Source organism: Rousettus aegyptiacus, unplaced genomic scaffold, assembly GCF_014176215.1.
Source record: "Rousettus aegyptiacus isolate mRouAeg1 unplaced genomic scaffold, mRouAeg1.p scaffold_m13_p_1, whole genome shotgun sequence".
In the NCBI taxonomy this organism is placed as follows: domain Eukaryota; kingdom Metazoa; phylum Chordata; class Mammalia; order Chiroptera; family Pteropodidae; genus Rousettus; species Rousettus aegyptiacus.
In genome coordinates, this window is record NW_023416284.1 from 123,966,184 (window position 1) to 123,992,611 (window position 26,428).

The 26,428-nt window shown below is 38.9% G+C and overlaps 2 protein-coding genes across 2 annotated transcripts in view; one reads left to right on the plus strand and one right to left on the minus strand.

The window, feature by feature from the left end:
- The window catches only part of LCA5 (lebercilin LCA5), a 106,931-nt gene extending 91,118 nt beyond the window's left edge, over positions 1-15,813 (minus strand). Inside the window, exon 1 of the mRNA XM_036219660.1 lies at positions 15,710-15,813. The gene's annotated coding sequence lies outside the window, so the exon portion shown is untranslated. The remainder of the gene's footprint in view (positions 1-15,709) is intronic.
- The window catches only part of SH3BGRL2 (SH3 domain binding glutamate rich protein like 2), an 88,082-nt gene that overhangs the window by 20,089 nt on the left and 41,565 nt on the right, over positions 1-26,428 (plus strand). The window contains exons 2-3 of the mRNA XM_036237467.1: positions 15,199-15,349; positions 15,520-15,868. Coding sequence (XP_036093360.1) covers positions 15,199-15,349; positions 15,520-15,868 — 500 coding nt within the window. The remainder of the gene's footprint in view (positions 1-15,198; positions 15,350-15,519; positions 15,869-26,428) is intronic.

Here is a 26,428-nt window from a genome sequence, read left to right on the forward strand (position 1 = left end):
ATCTTTCAACCCTTGCACACATTCCCAGCTGATGCAAGGATCTCATCCCTGGACTTTCTGTCTTCCCAGGACATCCTTACACTTCCTGATACCAACTCTGGTGAGTTAAAAACCCATTTGTTGATCCCTCTAACATTAGGATTCATAGGTCTATGCTCCTTACTCTGATGAGCTCAATTCTACTTTCATGATCTGAAACGAGCCATGCCTTAGACCATACGAGTGCTGGAAACTGTTTTTAGGTGTTATCCTGTGGAATTGACCATATTCATTTCACTTCTCTACCTAGCTACCCCCCAATTCCAGCAAGCATTTATTAAACGCTACTATGTGCTAGGAAATGTATAAGGAGTGGAAGATACCAACTTGAACAATACACAATCCTTGGGCTCAAGAAGATCCCAGTCATGAGATAGACAGACAAAGAAATACAATCTAGAGTCATACATGCTATGCTGGGGATGGCACTAATAGTAGTAGTAATAATTAACATCTGTTTGGCGCTTTCTATGACCAGGTGCCATTCTAAGTGCCTTATGGGTATGAACCCAATCCTCTTAGCAAGTAAGATAGCTGGTAGGATTCACAGCCAGACATTCTGGCTCCGAAAGCTATGCTAATAACTGTCACTACATACCATCAGTGATAAAGAGAAACACATGTTCCTATGGATGCCCACTAGTGGACACCTAATAGAGAACATCCTGAAGAAGGTGACCCCTGACATGAATCTTGGGAGGTAATTCAGATTTAGGCATTTGGAGACTGCGGTTTGAAGGGTGATCTAGGTAGAAAAACACAGTTAGAGGTGAAAATAGTAGAGAACATTATGGGAAAAGCAAATGGTTTGGCTTGGCTGGAATACAGAATGGATATGTGGGAACGGCCAGAGGTAATATGGGCAAGATATCAATTTTATTTGTTTTTGTCCCCTGGCACATAATGTTTGGTGCTCAAAAATGCTGTTAAATGCTATAGTCCCCTTGAAATCTTGCTTTATTCTTGATGACCATATTCCTGAAGGAAGAAGTTTTCCTTCCTTTTTTTTTTTTTTTACCCCGAACCCAATCAGCATATTGTTTGGTTTTGTTCTTACAGCATTTGCATTGAGCCTCACACTGGTAACCACCTCTGCCTTTGTCTTACCCTCTGTTGAGTTTTAAGCATACCTCTGTGAACCTAGAGCAGAGCCTTTCACAGAGTAGAAACTCATTTATTTACCCACCTGGTTCCAGGAAGGATTCAGGGGAGCTTATGAGTACGTATTTGGCTCATTGTGTAAAAAAGTCTCTGATTCAAACTGAGACAAACCCTGGATCAGGTCTGCTGATGGTAAGGAAGTATGCATTTCCTGAGTCACGGAGGTCCGTGTCCACAGGAGAGGGAAAAGGTAGTTTTAGGAAGGACTGGGACTGCAACCCAGGACAGACAGAAGCCAGGTACATGGAAAAGAGGAGGGCCGAAAGCCACTTTCTGATTTGGTGAAACTCTCAGAACACAAACAGAAAGACTTAAGGTGGCCTGAAAGTTTATTCCCTGGGCGGGGGTTCTTCTCCAAGTAAGCCATTCCTGGGTGCCCTCTTAGAGCTCAGCCCAAAGGTTGCTTGCACAAGAGACTGACTTGGACACTGGCAGTCCAGAGGACTCATTATTAGCATCTTCAGTGTATGATGGCCTCGGCACCAGCACTCAGACATCCTTGGATTGTTGGGGAGCCACCTCACTGCTAAGGAGGCCATGATACCCCATGGTTGCTTTAAGTTCAGAAATCCCACTGAAGGGATCACATGTTTTTGCAGGAAGAGTGAAAGGCTCAAACAGAACTGTGGTTTCAGCCAATCAGCAAGCAGGGCTGGACTACATCAAGAGTTTACACACTAACTTCTACTCCCTGGCTGATATGGTCAGTAAATAGCTGTCAGAGTCCAGCTGAATAGACTCTTACCACAGTGACCTCTATGAGGCCACATCAGTACAGAATAACTTTACAGCCTTCTGTGCCATATTGGTTAATAAAAGTGTGAGCTTTGGAGTGAGATCCAAAGGCAAATGCAACTGTGCAGCTTGTTAAACAAATTATTTCATGTCTCTGTGCCTCACTATCCTCATCTGTACAAGAGGAATATCATCTCCCTCAAATTGTTGCTATGAGGATTGAGTGTGATCACACCTGTAAAGTGCCTAGTATAGTAACTGATACATGTTAAACATTCTACAAGTAATGGCTATGTATTTTTCCTTTAAGAGCCATTGGTTCCTCCTGTCTATAATCTGCAGCATACAATAAACTATCATTTATTAACAATTTCCAGATTTAAATTTTTCTTAATATTTTATATATCTTTTTAAAACATCTGTTTAAATAACTCCTCGTTTCTTCGGGGTTTTATTTTGTAAAAATGAGGACAGAAGCCACTTTCCTTTGTCATGTTTGGGAGGCACTAGGCCTTAAAACAGCTGTTAATGTCAGTTCCTTAGCTCAATGACACAGCACAGCTTACATCCGATGGCAGGGCAAGAATAGCCACAAAGAGAAGAAGGATCCCACTGGCATTATGATCCTGCACCTGGACTTTCTCATGAAAGCCCAAGTGAGATGGATGCTGTAAAACTGAGGGAAAGAGAAAAGGAGAGGATGGTGAGGAGCTGGAGGCAGGAGTAACACGAACCAACATTTACTGGGATTCTGGGCTTTGTGGCAGTTCTGCTCTAAGCTCGTCATACACATTTTTCTCACTCTGTCCTCATAATGACTATGTGAAGAAGGTTTATTACCCTATTAGGAAGATAGAGGAAGAAGATACATCTCAGCAATGTTAAGGGACTTGCCTGAGATCACAGAGGGGCTTTTAATCCACATCTTCCTGATTCCAAAACTTATTCTCTTACTGAGAAGAACAACAAAACTCCAAAGCTGGTCCTGAATCTGCACTAACTACTGTGTTCAGAGACCACATCTCATTTTTCTCATGGTTACATTAAGGGATTGCACTGATAAGCTCCACGGTCCCTTCCACCTCTCACATGTTGCCCTTGTCACTTTGGGAAGCTCTTCTCAGTGATCCAAGGCCAAAAGAAAAATGCATAGAGTACCTATTTACTAAGTGCCAGGTATTGTCTCTTACTCTATTTAATTCATACATAAATTTCCAGGTAACTTTTGAGTATGAAAAATATCCAACACTTTGATTCCACAATTATTAAAATTTTGCCATATTCGATTCTTTCATATCTATCTCTAAATCTACCCTCTATCTGAATTTTTTAAATGAAGTAGTGGACATTGAGATTTCACTCCTAAATATTTTACCCTACATCTCCTAAGAATAGGGACATCTTCTTACATAACCTTATACATACTATTTATCACACCTAAGAAAATTAACAACAGTTCCCTACTTATATTCAAGTTTAATCATTAGTCCAGACTAAAATTCCTTATCTCCAAAAGCTTTTATGGCTTTTTTTTTCTCTGAACCAAGATCCAATCAAGCTTCATTCACTGTATTCGGCCAAGCAAGTTAAACAAGAATTCTTCAAACTCCCATATGTCTGTTTCATTTTATGACACTGACTTTTAAATGAGTGCAGGACAAAGTCTGGTAGAATAATCTATACTCTGAATTTCTCTGATTGTTTCCTTGTGATGTTCCTTAACTTCCCTCCCACAACCCTATTTTTCCTGTAAACTGGAAGTTGGTTCTAAAAGCCAGATTGGAATTTGGTTAAACACTTTTGGTGGTGAAACTTTACAGGTGATTCATACTTCATGTTGCTTCAATCAGGAGACACAGAATGTCAGGTTGTCCAACAACAGTCACATTAAATATGATCGCTTAGCTAATGTGATGACCTACAGGTCCTTCCAATGTAAAGGTGTGGGATTCTCTTGAAAATCTGGCAGGGTACAGATAATCTGTTCCATAGCAACTCTGTACTTAATGCTATAAGCATCAAATGACATTTATTTAATTTTATATATAATTTAATCGACAGTTGCAAAATGGTGATTCTGTACATTATCATTTTTTTTCCCTTCATTTATCTGCACACCTCTGCAAACAAGAGCTTTTCCTTACCTATTGGGGGTGAATTGTATAGTTCCTTTTTAAAAAGGCAGAGTAAGAACCTCTTTCTTTTTGCTAACTTTCAGGGTAAGAAGTTGCTGTAGTCACTCTCAATGGTGACTTTCTGTTTTTTTCTGTTTCTTTCTTTGAACAGACCTATGGATTTGTGGCTTTTTATTTACTCGATTTTTATAGTCAGTCACAGTCATTTTTGGTGCTCAAATTGCTCCAAATATGGTGAGAGGGAACTCCTTCAAGCTGACTGGTTCCTGTGTCTTTTGAGATGTCCCCATCATACTTTGAGTATTTCCCTGCTTTTGGCACAAGAAAATTCTTGGGCTTGCCTTGTACTTTCCATGCCCCTGACCCAGAATCAGACATTTTTCTAAGGAGCCTTGGGCCCTTTAATTAGAGAATAGTATTTTAAAACCAAGATCTCTGAGTTCATTGCCATTTGAGTGTGTCACTGCCTCTAAGCTCTTGTCATGGTTAAAGCTAAGAAATATATTTATTTAAATTATGAGTTCATATTAAGACTTCCAATTCAAATTTACTATTACATGGTTTTTCTTAACTTTTTTGATTTTGTATTTCTTTTCTCCTACATAGAAAATCTCAGTTCTGAAAATCAATATCATGTTTACTTATTTGCCAGTCTACAATATACATATAGTAGACTTAAAAATGAAAAACAGATAATTACTTGGTGAACTTTAGACTTCTTTGGGGGGTATTTCTTTTTCATCCTTAGGATATAATAAAGATGAACAATAACAGTACTGTGTTCCGAAGGCACACGAAATAATTATTTTCTATGTATCTTATGTCACCCGTATGATATACAGTTGGAGTAATTTGTTTCAATTTGATTTCAAATTGAGTTTGCTTTAATTTTTCTTTGTGAATAAATTTTGTTTTTGAACAAGTAAAACATTTAAATATTTATATGGCGCAAATTCAAATTACATAAAAATATAGTAGGGCAATTGATTATATTCTTCCATTTGTCCTCTACCATGTCCCTTTTCCTCCCTACCACTTGACCTCTATAGGAAACCGATTATTTTATTTGTTAGTTTGATATTTTATATCTGTCTGTGTAACTTCTTCACCTTTTTTAAACAAAAGAAAACAAACTATACTCACTGCTCTGTGCCTTGTTTTTTTTTCTTTGCTAACAATATTAATAATATATTCTGAGAATTGATGTAAGTATGCACATATCTTCCTTGTTCTTTTTTGATACTGCACATTTTATTCAGCAGTGCTATGCTGTTGTCGTTGTTGTTACTTAGTCCAAAACAAGCAGTTTAGCTTGTATAATATTACTTGTGACCCTTTTTGCCTTTGCTTATACCCTCTGGTCCTCTCAGGCATTTGAGGTTTTGACCTCAAAGGTGAAGGCTTTCCAGCTGGGCGGAGGCAGGGAACACCAGGTACAGCTGATTCCCAGAGGTTTCATCATATCAATTCACTTGCCTGTGGCGGAGAGGAAGGTAAACAGGAACCAAACTGTTGCCATTTTGCCTCAGATACAGCCCCAGGTACCCTGGGCTTCTTCCTGTTTAGATGGAGAGCTAGGGAGTGATGAATGAGAGCAGGGGTGTGGCTTTAACACAGCTTGGTTTTAATTTCTGCATCTATTCCCTTTCCTTTCTCTAATAGGCACAAATGGGAGTCATTTGCTTCTTGTGCCAATTTAAAGGCATTTAAGAAAGGAAACATGAGATTTTACTAACATTCAGAAGTCATAGCATTTGATTGAAGAAAGATTTTATTGCACACTGAAGCTGGGCTTCCATTTTCAAAATTAAATGTTTCAGATTTCTCAGAATAGCTTTAGTGTACATGAGTTCTTTTTTGCTGACCTTTTCCCCCTGTTCATCTTCAAAGCTTATAACACACATTCTCTGGTTTTCTTTTTCTGTTATGTACCATTCATCGATATCACAGGAGCCAGGTTCTGCCTTTTTTGAAATGATTAATAAATGTTCTTTCTTGCTGGGTAATTCTTTTGTAAATCTATTTGTTCAAAATTTATTTCTTATTTGTCCTATTTCTGCCCCACTGTTTAAAAAATAAGGTGAAAAATGAATTTTGTTAAGTTAAATGTTTTCGTCTTTCCCTTAAATGATTTTCTTCTGACCTTTATGAGAGTGATTGGTAAAAAGAAACGAATGCAATGTGGTGTGCTTATCATCTAATCCACATGTGACTATCACCTGGCTTGTGAATTACTTATGCTTTAGCACATGCAGAATAAATTAACTGAGCTTTGAATACATCACCCATTAGTCCTTGATGAATAACTGTCTCATAGGAATCTGGAAGGTCCTGTGTGAGGGTCAGCATTCTTTTTAGCCTTGAAGTAAGGAGCAGGGTGAACTGGTGATAATTTCCTGGCTTGAAAGGAAGAGGGGAGGGTCATGAGAGAGAAAAGGTACGTGTGTGGGAAAAGAAAATGGAAGAGAAAAGGTGGAGAAGAGGGAGAGAAGGAAATGGGAGCAAGGGGTAAGATAGGAATGAAGGATGTTGCAAGGACAGCATAGCGAGGGTCTAAACTATATCTCAGAACCAGACCTTCTCGGAGGGCGGAAAGCCATGTTTTCCAGTTTTAGATCTTCTGCACATGGTGCTATCCAAGGAATGTGAGAAATCTGGTTGTAAATCAAGCGCTTTGGGAAACACAGTACCACTTTTTATTAGTAACTAATATTTATGAGTGCTTAACATGTACCATTAGTTTATACAAGCACTTGGCATGGATTGTGTCATTTAATTCTGACCCATACTTAGGAATTAGGTTTTATTATTATCTCTATTTTATTGGTGTGGAAACTGAGGCACAAACACTAAATAATTTACCTAAGGTCACAAAAAACAAATAATTGTGACAAACAGTGGTTTGTTGCCATTCATCCCCATTCTCTTCCTTGCTAGCAGAACCCTAATAGTTTGGGTTGGCAATATGCCCACCCTCCACTCTATTCCCGGGGGATGAGTGATAACAGATGTAAACCCATCTTGGCTCTTGAATTCTTCTTCCTGATATACATTTTCACAGCCTCCTTTGCAAGTGGTCATGTGGCCCAGTTCTGACCAATAAGGTTTAAAGAGAGGTCTGCTATGGAGCTTCTGGGAAAGCTTTTCTTCCCTTATAAAAGGAAAACATATTTTCTGCGTGCCCTCTTCTTTCTTCCTATCTGAATGGTAGTATGAAGATGCAATAGTTGCAGCTGTGGCAGCCACCTTGAAACCATAAGGTAATAAGCCCATGTAAGAATGTCATTATGCTAAGGATGGCAGAATAGAAAGTGGATAGCGTCCTGGGTTTCGAGAACACTGTTGTACTGCTGCAATAAACCTAGATTCACCTCCCTGCACTCTTCTTGTAATGAAATAATCAAATTTCACTATGACTGCTGGAAATGTGTTACATTTAGCCAAACTTGCAGCTGCATGTATACCAACTGATATGGGAACAGAAGCAGATTTTGGACAGACTGTTTTAGACTGACAAGTTGCTATTCAGTACAGCAGAACTGTCTCCTTCTGCACCTCTCATCCTCAACCTTGACTGGAGTATACATTTGTTATTCTTAACCGATGAACAAAGGTAAAACTACAAAGATGCCTTTCAAGGGACCCATAGTCCATGCCTCTGCATTGTTCTCACACAACCACTCATTCACTGACCTTTATGCTTCCACCTGGTGCTTAAATGGTTTCATCCTATGCCCAACACACAGTATGTGCAATTAATCTAGTAGAATGCCTAGTGCCTAGCAGAAACTCAATAAATGCTTGTGGTATAGAATTAGAATTGCATAATACCCCCTCTATTAAACAGCTATCAAAATCATAGGCCTCAGGAATTACAAAAACATAATTCTCTGGTCTTAAAAGATTATTTCTTAATAATTAGGAAAAATTTAAATAAATGCAAATTTCTGGAGAGAGAAAGTTTGATAAGTCATGGTAGAGAGTAGGTATTCAACAAATAAACTGAACAGACTGGGCTTTTAAAAAGCTATATGTTCTGGACAAATGAAAACTAGTTAAAGTAAAATAAGGCATTTCACTACGCTGTTCATGGAGTAAGAAGAATTTAACGAATTATTAAATATGTCTTGTTTACAACCAAAAAGCATTTAACACTGGAAGGACTAGAATTCCACTGTTAAGTGCTTCATTTTGTGCTATCTGGGCTAGTTCATGGCTTCTGAGCACGGTGAGTTGCATTTATAAAGATGTCTTGCTCCCTGACATCAGTGTTAAATGAACTTCTACTTAGTGAAAAAAATGTTTTCCCTCTCCAACACTGCTATTTAAACACAGAAGCTCTCATTGCAGTGGAGACCAAAGTACTATAGAGAGATAACCAATTTAAATTGCCTCTGAGTGAACTGGATAGAGATGGATGCAAAGAACCGAGGGAAAGAAGTGGTAACCTAATGTTAAAAGTGTTCTGTGCTCTACTTTTTCTCATTCTTTGATTTTTACTTTTAGGAAAGAGTTGAGAAATTTAAAGGTAAAAACCTCATTGTTCTTTTCAAAATCATCATGGTTTAAGGTATTAAAAAGTACTAAAAGCAAATGTTCATAATTTCTATTCAGTGGGCCCTTCAAAATCATGGGGGGAAAAAAATTGCTAGAACAATAAAAACACTTTGTTTAACCTGACTTTTCCACTTCTCTAACGGTAGCTATATATAAACATTTTCTTATACTTCCTCTGTTGCAATTATTTTAAATAGCCTTCAGGCCTAGCATAATAAGAAATTATAATGAAGTGAAACCCATTAACAACATATTCACAAGGAATCAAAATGTTTCAGCATTCAATAATCACCTAAATGTAAATTTTTGTTTATTATAATATAGCAATCATTTATAAAGTAGTGAACTAATAACCAAAACATTGTATTAGAAGTTTCTTTAACTTGTGTTGCCTAGAACTATTTAAGCAATATCGCCTTTGAACCTTTATTTCATTATGGAACTATCATCACCTGACCTGGGATGTAATCTTGAGGGTCAGGGGAGGTCATATAAATACATATGTGTGTGTATCAAAAAAAAAAAAAAAGGTTGATTAGGAGAGACCTACAAGATTAAAACACAAAACAACAAAATCTAGTCTTTTCCTCCAAGCACTTAACATACTTGTTCAATTTTCATCTTCCCAATTAGCCATAATCTCTATCAGGGTAGTGACAGTGTCTGATTTGCTACTGAATCTCCAGAATCTAACATAGCATCTGACACATACTGAATGAATATAGCTGCAAAAAAAAAAAAAAAAAAAAAAAAATGATCTGCACAGAAGGATTTCAGTTCTTACTATGGTTACCAGCAGAGCTCAATGTCTCCTGGTCATAGTTCTAAGACAATGGATTGTGCCATTCTCCTGTCTTCTCCTTTTTTCAGTTCCTAGTGGGAATAAGGCATTGGGGAAATGATAGTGTTTTCTCCTGTCAGGAAAGATAGGGAACTCTATTGGTTGGGTCGAATGTGAACCAATTCAAGAATAAGTCCTGAATGTTGGTTTCAGGCCTAATTGCTTACTTTATGATTTGCCACCAGTCATTAAACATGATTCTTGAAAGTTCCATCCAATTCAGAGATCGATTAGTATAGTTCCTAGTAATTAAAATGTTACTTTATTAAGAATAGACCGAATGGACCCGATGAAGCAATATAAAAGCAGTGAATGAATTCTCTTAGGAAATTCGAGCTGCATTATTTGACTTTATTGCTGCTTCATTTCGCTAATATTCCTTTTATCTTAAATATAGCCTCTAAACTTCATTAACATCAAAAAGGTTTTAAGTACTTTAACTGAACATGTCACTGTACAAAGAGGCTTATACAACCAGATTCTTGTTATTTAGAAAGTTAAAATCACGTATATGAAACAGAAATATTTATAGGACTTTAATGCTTTATGCAAATGAAGACCATCCCCAATTTACTTGGCATGACTAATAATAGCTAATACTTACTGAGCCCTATGTCCCAGGCATTGTGTGAAAAAAGCACTTCACATACATCTTCTCCATTCAGCCCCCAACTACAATAAGGAAAGTGAGGTACTAGCAATTTAAATAAACCACCTAAGGAAGGTCATACAGCTGTGACATTAATCCAGGTCCAGCTCAGAGGACACATGCCTTAATGATTCTGACCTACCCCTGTTCCTTGACTTATAACCTCCTCTCCCACAAATCTATCACTCACTAACAGGCAAATGTGCCAACTCAGCTTTTGGAGGAGCAAATGCCTGGAGCAGGGCAGGGATTGTAACAGGCATGGTGTGGTGACTGAAGTTCTTTAAATCCTTGGGGAGCCAAAGAGCATTGGATTAAGCGCTGTTAAAAACAGGGCAGCTCTGGCAGAACAGAATTATCAATCAGATTCAATTCCATCCTATAAATAAAATCTGGAGAATTGATACTCTAGAATGCTTAAAAGAGCTCTTTATTTAATCTGTAGCTAAACCTTAATAAAGAATGTTTAGGTTCCCAGATTCTCCTTCAAACGTCTGTCCTTGTTTGTCCTCTCTTATTACTCCTCGGCTTCTAATTGGAAAAGACTATATCATTGCCTCTACTGCCTCATTAGCTATCAGCCCTCAAGCCACTGCAATCTGGCTTCTGCCTTCATCCTTCTGTTGGAAGTGTTCTTGCAAAGGTCAGCAATGATAATAAACCATCATTACAATAATGCCCAGAGCTTCTCGTGCATTTACCGGGCACCAAACACTGGGCTCAGTGCTTTATTTACACTGGAGGGAGAAACTTGGAAAACCATGGGGCTGTACAGGACTTACACATGGTTTTTACTTAGTTGGCTCAGTTTTTAAAAATTAAGTCAACATTCAAAAACCAAATTATTTCAGACAAATATCCAAATTTTTGAGATGTACTATCCAGTTTGTTACAGTCTTCACAGTGAATACATGTGCACTTGGACCTTCCTCACCCCTCTCATTTTTGTCTCCTGCCCAACCCCTGTAAGAACATGATTTACTAGTCATGCTTTACACAGATAGTCTGGTCAGGAGTGTACACTAGCCAGGAAAAAGAGACTTGCTTAATTAAACTAGCTCAAGTTTAAAGACTGCCATTATTAAGCAGTACCCCAAGGGTAGGAACTGCGGCGGCCCTGGATTCATGGAAACTGAGACCGGAAATAAGACGGCAGCCAGCCTCCTCTTTAGTGTCTCTGCTGCTTTTCACTCCATTGTGGCTCCATTCTCCTCTTGTCACTGACCAGATTCCTTTTCTTATTCTTCATTTCAGTTCCCTCATTGCTCAACTTACTCAAAGCTTCTCATCCTCAACCCCCACTCCTCAGAGCATCTTCCTTTAAATTCCTACTACTAATTGCCTTAGTCTTACAATTTTCCAATTGTAAATCTCTGAAAGAGGACCAATGGATATTTTCAAGCTTGATCATACATTTCATAAATTACTTTCAAGCTGTAAGAGGTCACACTGAAGGAAATACACAGATGTGGTACAAACATCTGTAACCTGGTGTGCTGGGAGCATCCTTCACAAGGGCTGTGAGTTGACAGATACAATGAAGCATAACTTAGAGAATATCCTAAGCACAATTAATCCTCATAACAACCTTGAGTGATAGCCATTATTTTTACTCATTTTATAGACAAGAAAGCCAAGGCTGAGAGGTTGACAAAATTTGCTCGAGATATTAAGTGGAAAAGCTGAAATTCAAACTCACGCTGCCTAAGTAATAAACTCAAAGCCTCCATTTTCATTATTATCTTTCTTGACTTCCAACCTGAGTAACATTTTTGCTATTCTCTACTTTTTGAAAGTCAAAGCTCTTCTCTTGGATTCTGTGGCACTGTACTCTTGGTTTTTTTCTAATTGCTCCTCTGCTTTTTAAAATTCTTTGTTTTCCTTCCAATTCTTAGATGTAGTTCTCCAAGGTACTCTTAGTGGCTCCTTCTTGTCTCTTTCTATACTTTCTTCTTTGGCTAATTTATCAGCTGCTATAGATTACGATACAGGCATTATCACTTCTTAACCTGGGGTTCTTGAACACACACGACTTTCACCCCACAAGGAACTTGTGGACGGAAATTAGAAAATTCATGAACTTTATTAAGAAAAAAATAACATCTTTATATTTTCACTAAATTCTATCCGAAATTTACCAATTCCTTCCACTATGAATGTAGGCAGTAAATCACTGTAAGAGCAAATATTTGTGACTTTGTTACCAACAGAAATAATAGATATTTTAACATTTTCCAATTGTTGGAAATATCTCAAAATTTTATTTTTTCCGATTATACTTCTATATCAATGGTGATTATTTGACCTAATACTAAGTCATGATATTTAATGCATTAATAAAGAAGTATGTATACTATATCAAAAATTGTTTAATATCTTGACAACTGTTTTTGCAATGTAAGTAATTTCCTGTGTAATCTTGTCTCTTTTATCTTCCATATTTAGACACATTTAGTTTTTAAGAAAGGTCCACAGACTTCACCAGACTGCTAAAAGTTGAAAACCCCTGCTTTAAAACACTGCCTGTTAAACAATCTTATTATGGTGATTATTTTACAATATCTACATATATATCCAATCATCACATTGCACACCTCAAATACCCACAATATTACATATCCATTATATCTAAAACAAGGGGGAAACACACACATGCACACGCACACGCACACGCACACCTTTATCCAGATGGTCTATCATGACTTTCAAAGAGGATCAAATCTTAGGCAATGCAGGAGCAACTTCCCTAAAACCTAATGACCTACTCGATTTTCTGTGTTCTGTCTTTAAGTTTCAGCTGTGTGCTTTATCTGCAGCCTTTACTTGTCAGATGGCCATCTAATCCTCTCTGCAGTATGATATCCTGTTCTTGATCTTAGACCTCTAGCTTATATCCCAGATTGCTTTCTACTCTTGCTCCTCTCTTCCACTTTGTTTACTAACTCTGGGTCTCAACTCCATACTAGCCTTTTAGGATTCCTGGACTGCTAACACTCCATCCTACACACAATTCTCTAGAGATAAACTTTTTCACCCAAGGTAGAAAAAACAGCTAATTATTACCATAGTAATTTTCTTAAAGTATAGCTCTGTTCATATCTTTCTCTTTGTCAGAATGCTTGCAATTGAATTACAAACTTCTCAGTTTTTGGTTGCATAAAACAGAAACCTGTTTGAGGTAGCTTAAGATGAGAATTTTATGATATGGATTCAGGGATATTATGCCTTAAGAGCTATAGGAATAGGCTGAACCGCAAACAGGGATTGGCAAACTTTTTCTGTAAAGGGCCAGACAGTGAATGTATCAAGCTTTGTGGACCATATAGTTTCTGTCATTCTGCCACAGACAACGTAAAAAGAAATTCATTCCAATAAAACTTTATTTACAAAACAGACAACCAGTTGGATCTGATAGACAGGTCATAGTTTTAGGATACCTGGACTAAAGCATTGTCAGGACACACTGAAACTCATCTCTGTCACCCTCCACATGTTTACTTTGTTGTTCTTTTCCTACTGACTAGCTCCTAAGCTTCTCTCATTCTAAAGTTAGAACACGGCTTCTGAAAGCTCTGAGCTTCCATGTCACAAGGTAAAGTTCAAACTCTTTATCCCAGTCCTACTACTGAATCCTTGGGGTATGGATGTTGTCTGGCCTTGCTTGGATCAGGTGTTTGCCTGTAGACCAATCAGCTGTGGCCAAAGTTCTAGATCTTGCTGTATGAACAGGGCTTTGGGGGGCCATACATACAATCTCTTGGATCAGAGCAGAGTAACAGATTCCAGAAAAGGGCTAGGAGATGGGCAGACAACCCAGGAGAGTCCCTTGCTGTATTCATTCAAACCCGTATTTTCAGCCCTATCTCTTATATGTCTCCTCAATTCTTTCTGAAACAAAATCAACTCCTTGCTGTCCTCACATACTCTCCCTATTCTCACCTTTCTGCCAGCAGAAATTCTACTCATCTTTAAAGTCTCTCCTAAAAGGTCACCCTTTCCCTCTTTTCCCCCTATATCCTCTATTGGTACAGTGTTTCTTGTTCTGTTGCTATTTCTGTACCTTTTTCTTTTGGAGACAATAGGTGCTCTGCTGACTGAGAAAATAACTTATTCAACTTTCATCCATTCCAGTACCTTTCAGAGACCAGACTATGAGTCCCTATTTGTTGAGTTTAACTATATCTTCAACTGAATAATTTCAAAATGAAGAAAATGTTGATTTATATAAAGTTGCATTTATACAGAAAATTAGTATCTATCTTTAAGAAAATTATGTTAAGTTTTATAAATATTCATTTCCATATTATGGTAGCCAATTTAAAATGTACTTGCAGAAAGATGGTAATTAGAGCAAAACTTATATTTGAAATTACTGAATACTAAGAAGAAATAAGGCTCATTAAAGTTGTATCTTTTGTTATTGTATTAAAAGGAAATACTACAGAAATAACAATAGGAAAGGTTATAAACTTGAAATAGTCAGAATCGCTTTAAAAAGCAAATACTCCAAAATGATTAATATTTGTGTAAGAGCTATTCCAAAAGCCAGAAACCTCATCATGTAATTTCTTTCTTTCTAGAACTATTAATTAACATTGTTCCCAGAACTCTGCTAAACTCCCTTGCTGAAAGGAAGAAAGTAAATACAGTACTGCAGGGAAAACTGGTTCATTTCCACGAAACTGTGAGAAGCTTGCTATTTTGTAACACAGAAGCACTTGCTAAAGAACAATTCCTAAACTATTAGCAACGATATAAAAGCTTATTTAACGGCATCCTCTTGGGAGACTACGCTGGAATGTGCAGCAGGTCTGAAAAAAGCACAGATTTGGCTCAACTGTGACTATTTGGTGCAGAGGCAAAGCCATTGTGTGAGGTAGGGGCGAGGTGGGTGGGTCCCGATTCCTAAAGTTGATAGGATTCTAATTTTGCTCGGTATTTATTTTTACTACAATTACAGTTTTGCTAAGAAAAATAAAATATCAGTTGTGCTCTCATCTGGGTTTCTAATTTTCAATGTCTACAGGAAAAAGAAAACCTCTCATTTATCTAAAAGAATCACCTTTCTCCAATCTCCACAGTCACTGGGAAAACAGAGGCGCGCCCTGCCCCCCTGCCCGCCCAGGGAGAACCGGACCCACCCCAACCTGTCGGCCACAGGTCGCTGGGGCTTGCCCAACGCAGGGACGATCGTGTCTGTTGGCGTTTCTGGGTGGGGATGCTCCAAAACCAGTAAACCACAACGCAGAACCTAAGCTTGGACTTCGAACCAAGCCCTTTTGCCTAGTTTTGTTTTTCCTCGTCTCGCTGGCAACCTTGCCACCCCTAGTCGCAGCCTTTCCCCCTCCTCGGGCTCTCTTCTAGCCACCTGCGCGCGTACTGCATTGACGCGTAATAACCAGGCAACCTGAAGGCGGTCAGTCCACCAGCCACTCCAGAGACCGGCCGAAACTACAACTCCCATCATGCCACGCGCCAGATCCCCTCCCAACCCCCAACCCCCCCTTCGCCAACTCCCTCGGCCGCCGGCCGGGAGGCGCTGAGCTTTTATCGCGGACCCGGCGAAAGAGATCCGGATCCCGGCGATCTTACCCGAAGGGAGCGCTGTGCCGGGTACGGCCGCTGTTCTCAGCCGAGTTCTGCCTCCGCGTCCGTGCCAGCCTAGAGCTGATAGGGGCAGACGGTGCGTCCCACCACGGCGAAAGGATGGTCATCCGTGTGTTCATCGCCTCCTCCTCCGGCTTCGTGGCGGTGAGCGCGGCGGGGACCGGCCGCGGGACGGGGTCGGGACCGAGTCTGCGGGGGTAGGGGGCGCCGGGTGCGGGTCCCGCCGGCGCCGCGCTGCGCTCGCCCTTGAGCGTCGCGGCGCGCCGCACGTCCGGCCGCGCGAGCCGGCGCCCGGCAGGTGATCCATCACACTTAGACAACAATGAAAAGGGCGGGAGCAAAGGTGGGTGGGGGACTCCGGGATCGCCCACGAACCCACCCTTCGCCGCCCGAGAGCGAGACAACTCGGGAAGCCCCCAGCTCCAATTGTGTGGCTTAGGAATTTGGGGAAGGGGTGATCCATGAACTTCGGGGGTTCCGCTTCTCTTGGTGTTAATTCTTCCCGATTTGGGACGTTCAGCCTGGTTATGTATGTTCGGGAGCTTTTTCGCGTGCTTGATTTGCTATCTTATCTCTTGAATGAAACAAATTTAAGTGCGAATTGCTCTCCACCCTCCCTTCCCCACCAACTACATTTCTTTAGTTTTATACCTGCGCAAAGAAAACGGTAAACCAGGTTTTTCCTGTCGTGCCAGAATTTTGTTTGCTTTGTCTTTTAAATTTTTTTTTTCCTGCCTCTGGTGCTATAAATATCTTTACATATTTATGTAAATGTTTGTATTTAGTTTCCCCTTGTAATGTGGTTAAATTTATCTTTGGGGCATATAAATTGTTGTTTCTTTGATTATTTTAACCTTTATTTTTTGTCGATATTCTTGAATGTTTTTAGGAAGAATTTTTTTTTTTTTTAGAAAGGAGAAATTAAATAGCTATAAGTCAGACTTAAAGGAAAATTCAGAAGTATACTTGATAGCTAACTAAGACAGGTGGTGAAATGTTTTGCATTAAGACTGGTTTCCTTAGCTAAGAGTTAAACTATAGTTTTAAGAGGCTCTTTAATGAAATATGTAATCAAATACATCAAAAAGTGTAAAAAAGTGTAATATTAATTGCTTAAAATTTGGTCTGGCGGTTGCCTGCCCAGCAGCTCAACTATATCATCCCCAAATTTGTTTCCGAAGTAAGTGGGATGGAGGATGGAATAAAATACTGTTTGCAAATCCTTATAAACCATTAAAGCTTTTATTTAAAAAGAAATCAACACTGTAGTGCCAAAAAAAAAAAAAAAAAAAAAAGGGCTCCTTTTGCATTAGGAACAATAGATGGGGAACACCAGCTTATCTTTCTTATCTTTATATGCAGGCATGCTCTCCTCCGAGACCCCTGATAGTTTTGGTTACTTCTAGTTATTTGTGGTTGCTTAGTCAACCTGCCTTTTATAGTCTTCTCTACTGAAGCTACACTTTATGTGTTTGGAAACCCATACTGTTCTGTGGATTTTTTTCAAATGCATTCCTTCATGAGTATGCTACGAAGCTTTAGATTTCACCACCAACTTACATGCTTCAATAATTGTTCCAGTTGCATTTTATTGATTGTGCAAGGGATGCTTTATAATATTAAGAAGTCTAAGCTGTGCTGGACAAGTCAGAGTCAAAACTTGAAGTAATTACTGGGCTTATCCTGTCAGTAGTATATCAAATTAGGTTTGTAACCCTTCATCACTGTTTCCTCAATTCCATTAACAATTATTTATTGCCTGCCTGTTAGATGCTTTTTTAATTTTTAAATCTAATGTTATGTGTTTCGCATATGAAGCTAGACTTAAGAGACATGAGTTTATCTTCTGTAGCGTGAAGGATGGTGGTGAGTAACTCAGAATTGTGCTCTAGCTTTGACTTCATCAATTGGGTAAATGCAGATAAATCCTCGTAACAATTTCTTTTACTTTAACAATATATATATTATCTTTAAAATGAATTTATTTTTTCCTTCAGTGTTTTACTGTGATTTCTCAGGTCTCTTCACTTCCCACTTGGTAGTGTGTGTTCTGACATGGTTTGATTTGAGCTGGAAGACATACTCTGTTATCACATACGTACAGCCTAGAAACACTAGTTACTTTAATGGAGCCAATCTTTTCATGTCTCAGTCAATCCTTAGTCATTGAGTCTCTCCAATATTTCCTATATCAGTAGTTTTTCTGTAATTATGTGCTATTGATACTTTTGGCAATTTTATGTTTATATGCAGGAATAATGATTTCCAAAAGATAATGAAACCGTTTAGGTCAACCATTGGGCTGTGGAGGCTAATGGGTCTTATAGCATTAAGCTATATTAAGCTTTGGCGGCATAACCGTAATGTTTTCCCTCTAGTTGTCTTGTGTTGACCATTGGCTCTGTTGGTTTTTGTTTGTTTGTTTGTTTGGTGATGAACCATGACCAGCCAGTGCATGGAAGAACAAATAATTTGATTCTCAAGTCATTTTGATTTTAGCTGAAATTTATTAAACCTCAAGGAAGGAATGTGACTAGAATTCCACTTAGCTAAATAAGTCTCAGGATTTTCCAAAAAGGTGCTCTGCCTCAATCAGCAATAGATTAAAACAATCTAGAGAAAAAGACCTCATATCTTGTTCTGATTTCCCTGAACTCTCTGGCTTCATCACAGAAGCTAGTAGTTGGAATAATTAACACCAAAGTACGATTGCCCTTTTATCTACCATCAGCTCCAGGTAAAATCTGCTTTTGCTAGGAAATGAAAGCAATGCTGCATTATAATGCTATGGATACCTGAAAAGTCAGATTTCCTATGCAGCTGATAATGTTGCTGTCATTCATATTTTAGTGAAGGACATTTTATTTCAGTCTTAAGAAAATAGTACATTCATAGAAGTGCCATTTAAAAATATGATTTATTATGGTCATATACTTGAAAGGGGAGGTCTCAGTAACTTTATCCAGGAAATGTATTAATGTGAATTTTTAATTTAAAAATATTTAAATCTGTCATTTACTTTATTCATTCAATAAGTATTTTCTAAGTATTGGCTGCTTGGCCAGCTTTGTCCTTGGTTTTGTGGGGAACTGGAGGAAAATTGAGGGTGTGGTTTCTGTCCTTCAGGAATTCAAGTGAGGACCAGGTGGGGAGATAAGATAGGAAAAGTGAAACCACCAGTAATAAAGTATAGTCCAAGGACACATGCCACTTTCAGGAACATTCTTACCAGAGATAGAAATAATATAGGCAGCAGAGGGATGCATTGCAGGATGTCAGATAAGGAGGAAATGTGCCAGAAATCATGAAATATGCATGTGGGAGCCTTAGGCAGATGGCAGGGAGAGGGACTGAGTTAGATTTGGAGCCTGGGAGAGAGTGCATGAGCCCACCTTGTTGAGGCTGGAAAGGGAGGCACTTTGGGAGATAGCAGGCAGCAGATGTCCCTGTGGACTTCTTTTGAAGACAGGGTAGACTCTAAGTCCTTAAAAGAAGCCCATGATAACAAACTCCACAGTGCTTAGCATTTCAGAGTTGCCTTCTTCTGTATCTGCAGCTTGCATGCTCTCTGGAGGCTTTTGTCCCCAGGGAACAAAATGCTCTCTGGCAAGGAGGGACCCTCATATGTGATTTCAGAAAATCTCTTCCCCACTTCCCTACTTGCCTTGAGTAAAATTTCTCAAAAAAGAAATAAACTCCTTCACTCTTAATTAAAGTTTATGGGCTCAGTTTTTAGAACTGGAAGAAAACCTAAAGAGAATTCTAGTGAAGTCTAACTACCTAATTTCACAGAGGAGAACATAGAGATTCAGGGGTTTGCCCTGAGGTCATTTATGTCAGTTAGTGTAGAGCTGAGGGTTAAATGGAAGCCACATCTCCTGACTCCTGAATGTATTTATTCATGCGTTCATTCAACAGTGCATTCATTCATGCGTGGATTGATTCCTGCATTCATCAGTCATTGAAAATCTCTTAAATACAGGCTCTGTGTTAAGTGCCGTTAGGTGCTAGGTATATGTGATAGTCAGGAGAACAGACTTAGACTCCAGCTTCATGGCACATATCAGTGCTGAACTCTCAAAGACTTGGAATGAGAACTGTTTAATCAAGGAGAATGAGGGACCGATGGGGCTTGAGGGATGTTTCCGTGGAGCGGAGTGAAATGAACTAGATAGGAATATATCCCCGGATGTTGGAGAGGGACCTTCACTGGGAGCAAATTGGAAGCAAATTGGAATACGGGGAGCTGTGCCCAGGGCTGCAACTATGATCAAGTAAGGGCGAGTCTGGCCAGAGAACACATAGAATTATACTTAGAGTTGTCTTACTCTTTGTAACTGTAGAAGGCATACCCAACTGCGTTGCATGACAACTATTTTAAACATGCAGTGAACAGTTAAACAGTTACATCTTCACAGAATGTATTCAGTGAAACTTTACTGTGTGGTGATGCCTCTAAAAGGAGTTCAAGACAATTAAAGTCAGGATATGGCCATGTAAAACAGATTGGGCATTACTTCCTAAGTGATTATAATGCCAGCAGGAGCTGGTGAGGGTAAGCCTGGGCTCGTTAGCATCTTTAACTCATTGAGTCTTCAGAGTCACGTGGCAAGGCAGTTACTTATTCCCATTTTACAGGTGAAGAGGCTGAAGTTAACTGACCTGATGAAATCATATACAACAGATGGTGAGACTGAGTCAAACTCTGGAGGGCAGGTGGCTTCAAAGCTTCTAGAGCAGAAGTACACAGGGCACTGTGGCAAATCAGGGCAATGAGAGTACTAGAAATGTTCAATATCCTGCAATGGGCTGGACAGTCCCCTGTATGAACCACCTCATGCAAAATGCGAGCGGTACTCCTGATGAGAACCACTGGCGAAGGGCATTGGCAAGGGAGGATGTGGAGCGAGGTTAGGGAAGGTATGGGAACATACATGAAATGATTAGGGGAAGACGAAATAAGTTGCAGGTGCAAGGACAAGAATGTGATTATAAGGGGCCATCAGGCAGGGAAGGCATGTGCATTAGTTTCCTAAGAGCTGCCATAAAAGTATCAAACACTGGGGCGAGGAGCAGGGTGTTTAAACAACAGAAATTTGTCTCACAGTTCTTGTCACTAGAAGTCGAGATCAGGATGTCAACAGGGTTACTACTTCCTGAGGTCTGTGATGGAGACTCTTGTTCCATGCCTCTCCTATCTTCTCATGTTTTGCTAGCAATCTTTGGGGTTCCTTGGTATGTAGATATGTTACCTTGATATCTGCTTGTATGTTCATATGATATATAATTTCACCAGGTCAATTAACTTCAGGCTCTTCATCTGTAAAATGGGAATACATATCTTGTCGTGTGTGTATCTGTCACTATGTCTAAATTTCCCTTTTTTTTTCTTATAAGGACACAGTCATATTGAATTAGTGCCCACCCTAATGACCTCATCGTAACTTGATCATCTACGAAGACCCTATTTCCAAATAAAGTCACATTTATAATTATTGGGAGTTAGTACTTTAGTATATTTGGGGGACACAATTTGACTCATAACAGCATGCAATATGAAAGTTGAAATAGAAAGACTAATTGATGTATTTTCTGCCTTTAATTGGAGAGACTATGGGCAAATTTCCTGAATCTTAAAGGCAACAGCTAGATATATGGAATTATATAGAATTGTAGTCAATATATAAGGTTCGTTGCTAGAAAGGGAGATTTATCAGTATCCCAAGTGAAACTGACCTCAGTTTTTCTAGTTCATTTTATTATTCCCCAAATTTTATATTTTCTAGTTTACAATGATATTTTAAACTTGTAAATATGAATGTAATCAAGGTCATGGTTCCTTTATGAAACTGGGGTTTTTCACCCATTTGTTTTAGGACATTTTCAATAAACATTTCTATCTATTTGAGGAAATGAAATTTTGACAAATATTTATAATATGGGGTATGAGGTGGTTTCCACATTGTAGGAATATAAGAATTCTTGAGCATTGTTTTTTTTCTGTTTTTCAACTCTTTTGATCAAAAATAGAAAAGGAAAACAACTATAGTGGGAAAAAGAAACCTCTACAATTCCATAGGAAGCTGTGTGAGGTACTAACCCTAAACAATATTTGTTCTTTAGATCTTTTAATGTTTAATTTATAAAAAGTTCAGGAATGAATTTTCTTCAGTAAAGTTAGAAACAAGTGACAGAATAGAAAAAGTCTAGCTTCTTAACGAATTTTTCACTTTAAAAAATAAAAATTAGCATGACTTATCAGTCGTTATATATGAAAGTTTAAGATACTTCATTTTGAAATGCAGATTTTAAGAAAATAGGATGAAGAAATTATTGTTTAGTTGCTAAATGTCAGTTTTTTAAAAAGTTACTCTCCAAACTCTAAACTCAGAATGAAACTCTTTTAGGTTTCAGCAATTTTTCAGCAGGAATTACTCTAATCTGTGTTGTAGATGCAGAGTTAATAGAAAACTGAGTTAAATTACATTCCTGTATTCATTATTTTTCTGTGATTAATTTTCGTTACATTGTTTATTCATTATGCAAAGAAGAACCTTAGCTTTCTAAATTAGAAATTTAGTGAATTTAAATATGGAATGGCAAATGCTTATTAATATTTGAGGGAAATTTTTTACTTCTGATTATGTACAATTGTCTTTTTGGGTCCCCTCCATAGATGTAGCTCAAAAACATGTCATTGAACCTTTCAGTTGAGTGGTTTTTTTAGACCTGTAGCGATCAGTATGTACCATTGCCTAGTTTTGGTGGGGTGGTTGGGGTGGCTGGGAAAGGTAGGGATGGGGAGAGGAGGTGGAGGTTGGTAGCCTATAACAGCCGCTTGCAACTGAGCAATCTAGTTTAAGACAGTGTAGTTTCCCTTTTTCTTAAGTAGGCTTATCTGAGTTTATCAGCCAATACTGGCTAGTTACTGGAGAACTAGACTATGGTAATTTAAAGCCAGTGTTGTCATGTCTTTTATGTTTGATTGTTCTTTTCTCAAACTGAAAAACAAATCAACCTAGAGAAAGCACTTAACTGAATGATTTCCCTTTTGGACTCATGACAGCTTTGCTATAGGACCAAAAGCTGAACTAGGTGCAGGCAGATGGAGGCCCTCTTTATCTACTAATCCAGGTACTTTTAGGCTGGTCAAACTCCTGAGAAACTAGAACAATCTGGTTGGTCCCCTGAATCTGGTTCCCTCTGTGACCATTGACAGCCTATTTATTCCTGAGAGGACCTGACTCTTTTGGGCTGACTCAGTTACTGGCAGAACCACAAAGGGGGTTTCCTGGAACTGACCCCTAAAAGTAGAAGGGCAGGGTGCGGTATACATCAGGGTGTGTCTGCTTTGCTATGGGACCTTTTTGGGCTTTCTGCCAATATTGCTTCAGAGCTCCAGAAGCCGGAAATGGAACATTGGCTGTCACTGGGGTAGAGGGTTCTACGTACTTCAGGATGTGTTTTCCATTTCCTGCTAGTGATTGCCCAGATTTGGAAATGGCTTTTTGTCACCTTGGATCTAGTGGCTCTGGGGGTGGAAGGCTGAGAATGAGAGAGACCCAGTTAGGTGACTTGATTGACAGGTCAGTTTAGTGATAGTCGTTCAATATAAATAGAATTAAAGTTATCAGCTATCGTTGTCAATATTAAAAGAACAAAACAAACAAACAAAAGTAGCAATAACCAACAGAGCTTTTTGAGTGATATGCTTTCCTTCTGTGGTTGGTAAGGAGTAGGAATATGGTCTTCATTTATAACATTCCATGTGGATTGAAGCTTGCTGGTTTTCTGCTTTAGTAATTATATTCATTAGGACAGTTCCTTTGATTGGGAATTGGTCATTTCTATAAGACTGGACCCCCAGTTGATAGGAGTTTGGGGTTGCACTGTTCTTTTATGATAAACTACTTATTAGCCACAGTAGGTGTTTGGGTTGACTGTCTTCTGATTTATTTAATTCTGGAGTTAGTTTATATTTAACTCAAGCACCAACTTCTGCCTCATCCATGGATTATCTATCATTGGAGGGCAGTATAGACTCATGATTAAGGCAGAGCTGAGTCCAAATCCTAGCTCTACCATTAGCAGGGATGTGGCCTTAGGCAGGTAACCTTAGCATCTTCATTTGTAAAAGTAGAATAAGAATGGTACTTTCTGTGTACAATTACTATGAGCAATGAATGAATGAAGTATTTCACATAAGGTATTTAGCAGAGTGCCAGTATTTAGTAAGTACTAGTGTATATTATCTATTATTTCTATTATATCAGCACCAGCAGCAGTGATAGTACTAATAACAGTAATAAAAAAGTTAAAATTATAACGTAGGATCAGGTAAGATCTTTACTCATCAAAATACTATGTACAGTACATAGTACTTACTAAGCTGAGGGTACATGCTAGTATACTTTTTAGATTTTTTAGTAAATTTAAGTATAGAGAATTTTCACCTGAAATTTGAATTAATAAGGACATTATAATTTGAGGTTATTCCCCAAACAAACCACTTAATTAATCTGTAATTTTTTAACATTTTATAGATATACAGCGTGTTGTGCATGAGTTACTAAACCACATTTATTCCCTGCCTACAAAGTGCTTACTACTATGCAAATGGACACTATTCTTTGCTGTACATAGTACATGATTTTAGGAGTCTTTTTTTATTTTAAGCTTCCTACACTTGGCAAGTAGATCTAATCCCAAATGACAGTTCTGACTGATAGACCTAATGGCCTGGAGAGCTGGGAGGGGAGTTTGGAACCTCATGTGATTGACTGATGATGTCTGCTCTGGCACCTAAGGAAGGAGGGACCAGGGCTTATGCCACGAATTTGCAAGTCCTGTTTTAGACTCTGTGCAATTGAACTCTTTCAGATTTGTGTAACTGAATGTAGACTATTTTGAATCTGTAACAGGGAAGAAAAATATGAGACATCAAGTTGAATTGATGGATACTGTTCTCTATAAATGTCTCACCTCAAATTTGGGGGAGGAGGAGGAAGGTGATGGAGAAGGGCTTGGATTTCTGCGTTTAGTGAAGATCAGTGGTACTTCCCAGAAAAGACAATGATTATCTTGACTGTGAAACTAAATGCTGAATGTTGATGCTTGTGATGCATAGGTGTGGTGCTTTCAAATCTGGCAGAAGAGCAGGTAGATAGTGGTAAAACAGATAAGGGGGCTTTGTGGGAAAAGGTAGTAGAGACAGGAGAGGGAGAAAGACACTGGAACAAGTGGACTCTAGGGTATGCCTGTCGACTGTGCTGAGCCTCAGAGCTTTGAAAGGTTAGGTTCAGGTGAACAATGAGTGTTTACCAATGCCCAGCAATGTGATAGGATATTTTTCTGCAGGTTATTTAATCCTTGCAATAACCCTACAAACTATAGTTTATTATACCTGTTTTACAGATGAGAAAATTGAGGTATAGGGTGATTAAGTAATATACCTAGGATCATTCACCTCAGTGGGTCCAGATTTAAACTCCTGTCTTCTGATTGTGCATTCAGTATTTTTTTTATTACCTTGCATTGTCTACTGGAAGAGCCCATGATTGGAAACGAATGAAAATCTGGGTCATGCTGACCCAGAAAGCTGGCTAGGCTAACAGTATGTGAGCTCAAGTTAAAGAAATGGGAGGTTCAGGACTTCTAAAGAGCAGTTCGGGAGGTCCACACTCAGCTACTGAACAAGTAATTATAGGCACAGTGTCCTCAGGCATGTGAAAGCAGTGGCTTTGCTCCTGCAGAGACTGATCAAAGCTATAAGGAGTATGGGTTACAATAGAAAGATAATATGTCATCATCATCATCATCATCATCATCATCATCATGTGAAGTACTCAAAGCTTTGTGTTTGTTCTTTATATTCCTTAAAGTAACTCAACATTGTAGCTATTCTCTGTCTCTCTCCCTCCCTCCCTCTCCCCCTCCCTCCTTCCTTCCCTCTCCCTCTCCCTCCCTCCCTCTTTCTCTCCCTTCCTCTTCCTCTCCACCCCTCCCCCACCTCCCCCTTTCTCTCTCTCTCTTTCCCTCCTCTCCTCCCCACCCTCTTCCTCTCTTCTACTCTGATAGAATAGGAAACTATTGAAGTTTAGAAACTTTAAATAACCTGCCTTGTCATAGAATCCAGAAGGTCCAGACACCCCAATCGGTGCCATCCTGTTTTCTAATGGCCATGTACCGAGGAAGGAATCTGAGATTAAAGAAAAATTAGAATAGGGCAGTGCCCTGAAGGGACCATTGAATGTTTTGTTGGATGTCCTGAAACCAGATGTAAGATTTCCTTCAAATATGATTCTCTTGCTTTTTGTGATAAAGCTGAGTAGAACTGTCCTGATGTGTTGAATTGGAGGGAGCAGGATGGGGTGGGAGGGTAATACAGGAGAAGAAAAGGTTGACCAAATGATTGGAACCCAGGGTTGGAGTCAAGGAAACAGGTATTTAATCTCCTGTGACCTTTTGGGCAATGTGAGATCTACTGGGACAAATAGTGGTGGTGGAAATGTGTGCTCTCATTCTTTATATCCTGAGTCCTGGGTTCCTGGGAGATATCTTCTCATGGGCTGATTATTTCATGTTTTCTATCCTGCAAATAAAGTGACCTTTTTGATGGAAAGAGTTTATTTGTATTGCAGTCAACTGGGGGAGTTCAATGCAAGAGTGAGTAGAAAGTGGGAGGCCAGAGTCAAGGCTATTGGT